Source organism: Camponotus floridanus, unplaced genomic scaffold (genome assembly GCF_003227725.1).
Source record: "Camponotus floridanus strain SB8 unplaced genomic scaffold, Cflo_v7.5 scaffold57, whole genome shotgun sequence".
In the NCBI taxonomy this organism is placed as follows: Eukaryota; Metazoa; Arthropoda; class Insecta; order Hymenoptera; family Formicidae; genus Camponotus; species Camponotus floridanus.
Genome location: NW_020229736.1, coordinates 820,140 through 832,792, shown reverse-complemented (window position 1 = coordinate 832,792; position 12,653 = coordinate 820,140). Strand labels below are relative to the sequence as shown.

Here is a 12,653-nt window from a genome sequence, read left to right as displayed (position 1 = left end):
TTGCGAGATCGTTATTCGACTCTTGCCAATTTCCGCCAATCATTGCGGGAAAAAACAGGATCCCCGACGTACACTCGCTCGCGAGAATCGAAAGAACGATATGCAATCCGGGCTAATCCCACCTCTCGCTGTAATTGGAAACATTATCCGTAGTCATAGGAGCGCACGGTGATCGCGCACAGAGATCGCGATTTCCGAGTCGGCCGGAGATAATCGCGGGATTAATTGGAGGAATCAGAGCGGGAAAGATAGGCATACGTGCGTTCGCATAAACGCAACACATCGAGACGATGTTCCGATGTGCGTTTAAGCAAATTGGTCCGTCGATCACAGACGAATCCACGGAAACTGAACACCGAATTAAAGTAAAAGTGCGAGCACTTATTTAACTCAAGTAACTCCGCGAAGGACGGCGACTCTATCGGATCGCTGAATATTCAGATATCGACGATTACCCCTTTCTTGAGTCTCTTCTCTTTTCGAGTTTGACAAGGGGCCAGGAATCACTGGTCTACACGTGTTCGGGGATGAAGCGCACATCGACCGCGAGCACTTTCAAGCACTCTCGGGCACCCGGCGATGGTGCTCGGGGTCAGCTGAGAACGAGCGAGGAGGCAAGAAAGAAGACGTCGACCATTTTTCACCCGACCGGCTCGCAATAGCGGACCCGGAGAGAAGGAACCTTTCTCTTCCGGTCGAGTGCACACAATGCCATCGCGTCCGGCCGATAATTATATTGTGCAATGAAAAATAACCGGACTTAATATTTTACACGTCGGGACAGAAATGCCTGGCGGTGTCACGCGAGGGTTCTCAGACTTCGGTGACGTTTTATATATTTATGTCAACGTCTCTTTCGCGTCTTTCGCTCATCTAACATGGCCGTAATCATTTGTCGGATCACGTTTGGAGGAGCGATAAATAAACAGCAAACAGCTTTTTCTATGAGAAATTAGATTCTTGAGATTCCAGAGTAATCATTTTTAAATTCTTCGAACATTTTCTTTTATCTTTCAATTTTAATTTTATTTTAATATTTTATTAGATTTTAATTTTATTTTAATATTTTAATATTATTTATTATCTTAATTTATTTATTACTTTATATTATTATTTATTACCTTAATATTATTTCAAGATTTTCCTTAATGTATCTCTTCTTGCATTTTTCAAACTTTTGAATTTTAAGAGAGATTATTGTATTTAAGAAGAATTTATGATAATTTCGAATATTATTATCTTTAATTTTTGTTTTGAGTATTTTCTTTTATCTTTTAATTTTAATTTTATTTTAATATTTATTACTTTAATTTATTACCTTAATTTTGTTAAATTATAAATATTATTTTAAAGATTTTCGTTAATATTTTACTGTTATCTTTAATTTTGTTGAGCATTTTCTTTTAGCTTTTAATTTCAATTTTTAAAAAAATATTTATTATCTTAATTATCTTAATCTTTTAATTAAGATTTTCCTTAATGTATTTTTTCTTACTTATTAGACTCTTCAAACTTTCGAATTTTAAGAGAGATTAGTTTATTTGAGAAGAAGATTTTTGATAATCTCGAGTACTATCATTTTTAATTTTTTTGAGTATTTTCTTTTAGCTTTTAATTTTAATTTTATTTTAACATTTATTATTTTAATTTTATTTTAAAATTTTCTTTAATGTATTTCTTATATTCTTTAACCTTTCAAATTTTAAGGGAAATTAGTTTAAAAAAAATTTTTGATAATCTCGAGTACTATCATTTTTAATTTTTTTTTAGTATTTTCTTGTAGCTTTTAATTTTAATTTTATTTTAACATTTGTTATGTTAATTTTATTTTAAGATTTTCCTTAATGTATTTCTTATATTCTTTAAACTTTCGAATTTTAAAAGAGATTAGTTTAAGAAAAATTTTTGATAATCTCGAGTACTATCATTTTTAATTTTTTTTTGAGTATTTTCTTTTAGCTTTTAATGTTAATTTTATTTTAATACCTATTACCTTAATTTTATTTCAAGATTTTCGTTAATATTTCTCTTCTTGATGATTAATTTCTGTAAACTTTTGAATTTTAAGCGACTTTAGTTTATTTAAGAAGAATTTTTGATAATTTCGAGTATACTTTTGTCTTTTTTGGAAGAAAAACTCAAGCATTGTTGGGCCGCATTGAATCAGCAGGGTTATTAATCTGTGTCCCTCTTTTGTTGGCGCAGGTTTGTTCAAACGAGCTATCCTGATGTCCGGATCGGCTATGAGCGCGGACGCCATCGGAAAGGCGCCACTGCAAATCACGAAGCAGGTAAAGAAAGCCGCATAATAGTCGCGAATAAAAACGCGAAAGATGAGGATTGATGCGCGTGGATTTCAGTTTCGCGGAATGACAAATCGTTACGCGCGGCATCCATTATCATTAATCCTACGATTGACTTAATTTCTGAATCTCAAAGATCTCTATTCGCGTTCCCGGTTCTTCCCTCGGGTTCTTCGAGTCATTAGATATAGTCGCTCCCGAACGTTTTAAATATTTCATAAAAGTTTTTAACGCGTAACGAGATGGACGAGCAGACGTGCAAAAGAGGGAAGCCTTTAGCAATTTTAAATATTTCATCAAAAGAATAATATGTACGATTTTGGGATTAAAATGCGAGAGAGGTATTTTTCGAAATTTCTAAAGCATACATTTTCCTGAATTTCTTCAAATATCCGGTTATTTTATGTTTTTCGGAAAATTCGCTGATTTTTTTAATATACTTAATTCCTCGAAGCCCTAGATAAATTTCAAACTAGGTAGGATAATTTACATAAATTGCAGAGGATTCTCGATCCCTTATCCTGAAATTTTAAAAGTAAGATTCCATTTTGAAATCTACGATTCGCAGACCCTCAAATTTCAAACCGCTGAAAACGGATCGATAAATCCAGGATAAAAAAAAAATCGTTTATCGCAGATTTTACGCAACGGTGTACATACATACGTTTGGCAAATGGACGCGCGATGTTTCAGTCGCTCTCGCCAGTCACGGCGATTCGAATTCGTCGCTCGTGACGAGGAATCGGTTACATCGGAAAACCAGAAAGGGGACAGAGTTCATTTCGCTCGCTGAACAATGCCGGGGGTCGTTTTTCAGGTGGCGCACGCTCTCAACTGTCCCACCACCAGCGACAGCGAGCTGGCGATTTGCTTGCGTAACCAGGACGTAGACAGGCTGCTGCACGTAAAAATTCACAAACCGAAATACGTGCCGGCGTACGCGCCGTTGATCGATCGCGCCGTCATCCCCGACAAACCGGTCAATTTAATGGAGAACGTCCAACTCTTCGGCAGGTAGGATTTTCCTGTTCGATGATGCGGGAAATGAGGAGCGAGGTGTTTACATTTTTGAACGTTGACTGGTGAAATGAGGGGAAATCACGCTTATTTGATTCCTCCGGGGAATACGAATTAATTCGGATTAATAAGAAGTCCCATGTTGCTTCCAGCTTCGACTTGTTGTACGGGGTGACCGAGTCCGAGAAATTTCACATCCTACCACCAGTTGCTTTGTTGCACGGCATGCTTGATGGACAGCGAGATGAGGTGCTGCGAGATCATGCCAAGGTAAATTTACTTTTTATCAATTTGCCTACCTTCACGAAGCAATTATTGTGAAATGGTTATTGGAATCCTTGATCTTTTAATCTTCGTATCTTACGGAATCTAATATCTATGATAAGAGTTCCCTCTCAAAATCTTGAATCTTCAGATCATTAAATTCTTAATCGGATTTCCATTTTTATTCTCAGATTTAGATCTAATTTTTAATTTCCCGCTGCTTTTAGACTTTGCAATCTACGTTCGAAATTTTATAAACAAATGTTGAGATAATTACCAAACTTTCCGCTTTAGACTTTGAATCCTCACGTTTTCGAAAATCCCAAATCTTTACACGGTGATATAAAAAAATGTGTCCTCAGGCGACGCACGAACTGGAGTCGGAGCTGATCCTGTCGAAAGTGCTGGAGCAATACGGCGAATTTTTCAACGGATTCACGAAGGAGTACGCCACGAAGAATCGGGACATGGTGCTCGAGGCGTTATCGGATAGCGGCACCGTGGCGCCGCTAATAATGACTGCCAATTTGCATTCAAGGGCGAACCCGAAGAGCTACATGTACGTCTTCTCGCATCCGAAAGCTATGCAAGACTACTCTGGCGTAAGTAGGTCTCTCAACGATACAACGAAGATCGATTATCCCGGCTCAGACGCCTCTCGACAAAGCGGGAAAAATATTGCGCATAAGAAGGAACGAGCGAGAGAACGGTGGGGTGGCGGGGAAGGGGGAGGATAGGGTGGACTGACGGGGATGATGAGTTAAAGTGCACTTCCTTCAACGCTCCAATTCGTGCAGCTTCATGCAACGTTGTTGTTCCCTGATGCGGAGCATTGCTCCTGAAAACGGAGAGCATTTCTCATCGCCGCGCTTTATCGAACAATTTATGTGTGTGTGTATCTGTGTGCGTGAGAGAAATGCGAAATTTCCTTTTTTAATTCCCTAAAACGCGAAAGAAAGGAGAAAAAAATATGCCATGGTTTCCTGCAAGAATGGTAAAAAGTGTTGATTGTTTAAAGAGAGAGAGAGAGAGAGAGAGAATGAAAGAAAATACTCTGATTGTTTTTCTTTTGCAAGACTTCCACAAATTTGTGAATTTACATTTAGTATACATGACAATTGAAAAATTCTACCTTTAATAATTTATTTTACACTCCTGCAAATGTACTTGAAAAAAAATTGAAATTTTCAACAAACAAATTTATGAATTTACCTTTAGTATACATGATACTTGAAAAATTCTACCTTTAATAATTTATTTTACACTCCTGCAAATGTACTTAAAAAGTGAAATTTTCAAAATTATTATTACAAATGATGGATACTAATATACAAAAATTAATACGTATAAATTAATATATTTTTGCCCTTCACATTTATAGATAATTTCACGTTACTATTTTTAAAAAGTTGGCGACTAAAATGTTCAATGAGGAAAACGAAAATGGCGGTGAGGCTTCCAATTAAATCTATTAATGAAAAATCGCGTTCCCAGATTAACCGACGAGCTATTTCAAAGGCTGGGGCGGCATTTTTGGGATGTTTAACATAGTTGGCATTGTATTCATTGTCCCTCTGCTTTCTTAGCTTGGTAGGAACGAGTTGTGACCTAGTGGCGACCATTACGTTCGCACAGTCGGGGAAAGAAAAATCCGGGTTGCGAACCCATTTGGATTTCGGCCAACTATTTTTATCGTCGTTGCGTACGCCCTGGCAACGACCTCACCATGCAGTAACCGAGAATATCGCTAAATTGAATGTACCTTCGGGTACAACGCCATCGTTGCGTCAACAAGGATATTAGATTTTAAATCTGCAAATAGCGATTCACGCAGCATACATCATTTCCATGTCAGCTCTCTCTCTCTCTCTCTATCCATCTCTCGCACTTTATCTGTCTCTTTCTCTCTCTATCTCTCCCCCGTGTGCGCGACGAACGCGGGTGAATTTTAATTTCCACCCGTTCCCGTAAATTCCGCTCTTTATTGAACTTTACAAATTGACGCGTTTGTAAATACGCTCGGTTTATCGTGCTAAAAATAATTACGAACGCGATAAATCTGAGAACTCGCATCGAGAAAATTTCAATCGAAAATTATTGGAGGGATTGATGATGAGCGAGTTTCCGTGCTTGAAAAAAAAAAGCGCGTAAAAAATCGTTTACTAGAAAATATAAAAGCTTATTGTTGTTTCTTCTCCTACAACAATTGCTTATCTCGATGTGTGCTGCGAGCTGCGTTTCCATTGAATATTGAAGGATCTCTGTTATTGAGCGACAATCGTGTAATTTGACAGATCAAATATTGAAGAAATTAATAAAGTATGTATGAGCAATTTCATTCGTTTGATGCGAGTTTAATATTACTGGTTCTGAAGATCAAAGAAAGCTGTAATATACATTCCTACCAACTTTGCAGCAATAAGTTGAAAGGTTCATCGCAGATATTGCAGATTTTGACAGCTTTTTTAACGTTAATCTCTCGGCGCATTAATTTTGCCATTGTCGATGGAATAATAAATTAATTAAAGATTAATTTAAATAATGTAAAGGTTATTTTGAAACATAAATGTATTATAAATCATATTTAAAAAATTTTTTAATTTATTCCTTTTGAATAAAATTATATCATAATTGATAAAACAATAATTAAAAACGAACTTTGATTAGAGACGCTTGTAAACAAAAATTTAATAAAGGTTTGAAGAATAAAGAAAATGTCGCTAAGAGAGAAAAATGGTTTTGAAAGATTTTTCATATTTAAATATATAAAATTTGTAAAAATATAATTACATACAAAATTATTATTATAAATTTAATAATTTTTATGTATAAAAATGTATAGTTTTTATTTATATGTAATAATAATAATAACAGTAAATAAAAACAGCTAAAATGAATGGCGCACATGTAGCATACGTTATAAATTCATGTAATTAATTTCGAAATAAACTTTAATCTCCCCAAAATTCAATTTAATTTAAAACATAAAATATTTTGTTAAAAATATTTTTATTAAATAATGAAATATTCAAAAATTTAAACATCTAATAGTATATTAGAGTAAATTTAATAACATAAATGTATTATCGATTATAATTGTTTGAAGATTCATAAACAGCAAACGATTCAATTATTTAAAATATTTTCTATCGGAACATTTGCTAAAAATTTTGAAAACACATAATGTATTTTCATTCTGCGTAAAAAACAAATATTTATCCTGAAACTAAAATCTTTCTTAATCTTGTAAGTACGAATATAAAAATAAAAAGTATGTAAAGAGGATCAAATAAATAAGATCAAATTATCAGTAGATATGACGAATATAAGAATAGAGATATAAATTTAGGAGATATAAAAAGAGAAGGGGGGAAGGGGAGGGAGGTTGAAAAGAGGTAACAACCTAAACTTCGATATTTTCGAGTTACGAGTGGCATCGAAGTATCGATAAAATACGTAAAATGCGTCGGTATAAAAGCACATGCAGTGATCTTGTTATGTTGCAGCAACAACATCAGCATACCGTGCACGGGGAAGAATTGCCTTATGTACTGGGTGTTCCATTGGACGGCAGCAAGTACGACTTACGAGGTCGATACGACATCCGAGAAACGCTGTTTTCAGAAGCCATTATGAACTGGTGGTGCAGTTTTGCCTATAATGGGTAAGTTGCTAAAAACAGAAAAAAAAATACATTCAGCGACAAATAGTATATATCTTGTAAAGCATCCTTCGTGCATTTTATCTTTCATGAAAATTTAAATTTAAGCTTAAACGGTTTAATCGAGGAAAGAGAAATTAAAAAATGCGTTTCAAAAGAAAATAAATATTGAAATATCTTCCCTTTTTTAACTATTAATTTTTATATTAAAATATTAATTTGTTACGTAATGAAATACCTAATTGTAAATATGAATGATAATGAGAATATTAAAAAGTATTATTAATTTGAATATTGGACAAGCGGAAAATATTTTTAAAACGCATTCTCTTTGCATTCTGCGTTTTATTTAATACAACGAATTATGAATTGAAATATACGAATAAAATTTGCAGAGAGAGAGCTATTTGCTGATAATAACGTATTTGATGAAAAAAAAATAAATGTGGAACCAAATAATTTACAATAACATAGAAAATAATCATAGTGCGTATTAAAGTTAAATGAAAGTTAAATAAAAGTTGAACGTATGAGTGGCGGTAACCGCGTAGAAACGATCGTATTTAATAATAATGGCGAACAATTGTTGTTGGGCGTCGAGGCGAAAATTTCTAGTTACTAAAGTTGGACTTGGAACATACGTATTTGAGGACGTGATTTTCAATTAACTAAACATTCAGTCGTATATATAATTAAACCGAACAGTGGTATATTTTTCCGTTTCACATTTGGATACAACCGAACTTTATAATATACATCAATTTAAAATACAGTTTTAAAAATATTAAAATATTAAACGAAATAAACTGGAAAATAAATAAATTGAGGAATGGGCTTTCAGAGAATAATTTTAAAACGTTAATTAAAATATATAAATTACTTGAAAAAAATCAAAAAAGGTTTTTAATAAAATAGATACATAAGGTGACAAAATATGCAAAATTTAGAAATTCAATAATGTTAAGTTTGAATTATAGATTTTTAAAGTAAATTATGTTGCAATCGTGTGCGCGATTGCAACATAATTTACTTTAAAGAGCACAAGTGAATTCGAGATCTTTTAACAGTGACACATGTTTTTGATGCTTTTAATTGACGCATTATTTTAAACTTAATAGCTGAATAGCATCATGTCAGCAAAACTCGAAAAGAGGAAATACAAAACTGATAAATTTTATCTGACAGTTTATTAAAAATTTGTATTAAATTAAATTATTAAATTTTTTTCTTGCTTTATTCGATCGTTAGTTCGAGTATCAACATAACAAGCGTCAAATTGCGCTAGTTAATTTAAGACAAAAATCCAAATGAAAAAATACATACATATGATATATCGCACGCGTATATTTTTCATTCGGATTTTTGTCTTAAATTAACTGGCGCAATTTGACGCTTGTTATGTTGATGCTCGATATTGTTAAATTAACGATCCGTTGAATCGGCTGTTTTAATTTGCGCGATGAAAACAGATTATCTACAGCTACGAATTATTTCGACATTTCGTTTCATCCAGCGAAATGTTTCATTTTGTTCGGTTGAACAAGCCCAATGTTTTCGTGATACAAAGCCACTTTTGTTTAAACCGCAGTATATCGAATTTCTAATTATATTAAAAATTTATTTCAATATATGTATAAAATCGTTTAAATCGGGAAATGAGATTAAAATATAAATATTGCATTATACATAAATTTAAAAGCGTAAAAATATCTCTGCATAAATAAGGATATTGAATCTGCAATTGTGTTAAAACTCTATGGGTTTTCAAATTTTTGCATAATTATTTAGACTTATATTTTTATTTGGCTTGCATAATAAAAATGTTAAAATCTATCTTGGAATGATATCAAAATAAAAAGTACTAATTACTAAATTTAACGTACTTTTAAATTTTATTATAGAACATTCTATTATTAATAATAATAAATTTGTGTGCGATAGAATTATTATGCAATTTTAAACTTTGGAATTATTCAGCCATATTTTGTTATTTTATTATAAAATAAAATATTACAAAATTGGAAATAATAAAATACTATGTGTATATGTTATTTTTTTTATCTGTATATATCTTTATATTAAAATATTTTAAAGTTTAATTTTTGAATCTCTGATTATGTAAGAATTTACTTAAATGTTTTTGGAAAATGAAATAGTATTTTTTTATATTTTTTTTTCATTTAAAATTATTTATGCATGCTTAAATATACTTTTGAATATTAAAAAATTTTTTATATAATTTTGTTCACAATTAATATTTAAAAGAATAAAAGATTTTATTATTCCGTTCTTTAAACGTCGAAAACATGACACAAAATATTTATAAATGAAAAAACAATGAAAAATAAAATATTTATAAAAATGAAAAACAGACAAATAACAGAGATTCTCGTTAAGTACTAAATATTGAAATTGACAATTTTGATGAAGCATTAAGAACATAAAATCCCTACCTTCGTAAAGAATTTCTGCAAATAATTCTGAACAAATTCATACCTATGTTGCATAATATTTATAGACCCGTCTTTCGCTTTGCGTCCACGCAAATTTTTTGTCAGATACTGCTTTTAGCATACGGTTTGACTAGAGTTTATTTATGCATTACGATGAGTGAAACTCGAGGAAACTAGGTCGGTGCAATTAAGCAAAACAGAGATATTTGGATTTAACGTAGTAAACGTTACGCGTTTGTAAACGTCGCGCAGCATGATCGATATTTCATGCGTCGCTGTATCTAACGTAAGGGCGCGTCTCTTTGCGAGGATAAACGACGCGCAGCATCTGTACAGGAGCACCGACGGTGATGAAGAATGACAAAAGAACGGCTCTTTTTGTCGTGTACATGCGCCGAGCGAAATCGATCGATCAAACGTATCGCGATGTATTCGTTCAATCTGCCCGAAAATCATGCTCGAATCGACGCGCGTACGAGACGGGGTGACATATGATATTTTTAAAAAATTGGCAAATGTGTTGATTAATACCGGAGATTCTGTGCATACGTGTGAGTTACAATGCGTTGCGTTTTGGAATTTCGAATGAACGCGGGAAAGAGTTGGTCGAATTAAAATTCCACAGTCTAGATATTCAGATTTTAAGCGCTTAAATTACGAAACGTCGGGTATATTTTATAATTTGCAAACATTCCGGGGGAGGCGGGGGAAAATTTAAATTCCGTGAAATTGAATCCTCAAAAAAAGCCCGATCGCGCGTTAATTTTACGGTAATTTTACGAGCAGACGAGACACTATCGAATATCCCCATTGGATTATATCGGATTATTCGATATCTTCTTCTCCCATATCACATTCCAATTTCCTCGTGGTATTAATCCCAAGTCGGCCAGTATCGTCCGACAAAAGTTATTTCCGCTGCCGCATTAATCATTCGTGCGATTATTTATCAAAGAAAATACTCGAATCCCTCAGGAGTCCCAATGTCGTCAAGCAACAACCCTACCTGACTAATGGGTTCAGGGAATGGGGTCAGTACGACATCGAGTGGCCAGAGTACGATCCTGTCAATCAGACATATTTCAATCTGAGTAAGTCCAAAATATAAAATCTTGACACTCGTACACCTTTGAAGCAGAAAAGTTTTAAATAAAAAAATGTTTATATTATTTTACATTATTTTATATTACTTTACATTCTTTGTCAATATATTTGTCACGATTAAAATAATAAAACGAGATTTAGTTTGGTTTGATTAACCAGTCAAGAGATTGTTCAATAATTCCAATTAATTATTTGACACATTCTCCCTCGGATGCAGCCATACCGCCTAACATAGGTACGCATTATCGCGCGGCAGAGATGCAGTTCTGGAATGAGGACCTGCCGAATCTGCTCAGGCACCCGAATAAAGACATCTCGGCCCCGACACGATCGAGAGGACCGCGACCGCAGATTCTCGACTTCGCCGACGGGATCGGCAAATATGCCAACAGTACCGCAAATCGAAAGTACGAGAGCTATGATGTCAGGTCGGTGATAGGGCTTGGTTAATTAATTACACGTGTATTTGACATTCCTGCTATCGGAGGAATTTTTCTCGACAATCGAGAATTTTATGTACAAGAGGAAAACGTGCGACGCAAAATTGCTTTCGCTAAAGAGCTATTAGTTTCAGTGTCAGTTTGCTTAATTTCGTGTATTCATTCATCTTGTTATACAGGGTGTTTCTTCATAAATGCGAAAAATTTTAGAAGATGATTCTTTGTCGAAAATTAAGGGAGGGGTTTTCAACTCCAAAAATGGGAATAAAAATTAGATTTCTATCTTTTTCTCAAATTTGGAACAAGTTAAAGAAATTAAATTAGGTGGATATTTTCTACTAATAAAAAGGTTATTTATCAATATTTTTTCAGCCTTCCGTATTGTTGTAAGGGGATGAAACTAGCAATCCCTATACAATTTTTTGTTACAATTTTTTAATGGGCCGGAATATAATGATCTAAAAACATGCATTAAAAAGTTTGATTTATTTAAAAACTTTTTTATTTCTTTAATTTTTTTCATAAAATCGATAGATTTCAAGAAAAAGAATAAAATATATTATCGTGTATAGCACAATGCTAAATAGGATAAGTTTTGAATTATGAGAAGTTAAATTTTAAAATAAAAATAAAATTAGAGTAAATGTTGGAAAAATTGAAACGACAACAAAATTATAATAAAAACCTAAAAATTTTAAAAATAAAAAATAAAAAACCTAATTTTTACTCCCATTTTTGGAGAAGTGTAATTCCACAGGAAAAGATGTAGGAGTATATGATTATATGAAAAATCTCCCTTAATTTTCGATAAAGAATCATCTCCTAAAGTTTTTCGCATTATTAAGAGCACCTTATTAAGAAACACCCTATATATTGGAATTTGCGAAACATATTTTTCAGCAGATATACAACCCCATCGAGCGTATCTAACGCGAACAAGCCATTTTCAATCGCGATTACGACGGATGGAAACGCCGGGCAGGGGTCCACGGTGGAGACTGACACGTTTAAAAGCTCGTCGACATTGATGATGGTGATTGTCTTCTTCGTGGTGTTTATACTGATAAACTTTACGGCCTTCCTGTACATCTACTATAAAAAGCAGAGCATGAGGGGGAAGGAGAAATCGTTGAAGAGGCGAGCCAGCGAGAAGAAAGACGACTCCGTCAAGAGGTCGAAGACTGATAAGCACGAGAACCATTACGGCCAGCTGGGCTACAAAAGCGACAGCAAACCTGATCTGAACGATGTGATAAAGAATGACAAGGCGTACGACAACAATTCCAACTTCGGGCGCAGATCGAAACTGTCGAGGCAAAACTCCAGCTCCACCATTGACACTCACATCAAGGTCAGGGAGTGGATTCAACAGGAGATTGTGCACAGGTGAGAACGTCAAAGGGAACAGATT

General features: G+C 33.7%; 1 protein-coding gene across 3 annotated transcripts in view; it reads left to right on the top strand.

Annotated features, from left to right (window-relative positions):
• Nucleotides 1–12,653, top strand: part of LOC105254067 — a 65,038-nt gene that overhangs the window by 47,211 nt on the left and 5,174 nt on the right. Inside the window, exons 6-13 of one of the 3 annotated variants that reach the window (XM_020028361.2) lie at nt 2,206–2,291; nt 3,121–3,317; nt 3,473–3,590; nt 3,947–4,186; nt 7,091–7,248; nt 10,674–10,789; nt 11,020–11,209; nt 12,146–12,628. In XM_020028361.2, coding sequence (XP_019883920.2) covers nt 2,206–2,291; nt 3,121–3,317; nt 3,473–3,590; nt 3,947–4,186; nt 7,091–7,248; nt 10,674–10,789; nt 11,020–11,209; nt 12,146–12,628 — 1,588 coding nt within the window. Of the gene's footprint in view, nt 1–2,205; nt 2,292–3,120; nt 3,318–3,472; nt 3,591–3,946; nt 4,187–7,090; nt 7,249–10,673; nt 10,790–11,019; nt 11,231–12,142; nt 12,629–12,653 lie in introns of all 3 variants that reach the window. The other 2 variants (XM_025412794.1, XM_011262541.3) reach the window with 2 other exon arrangements.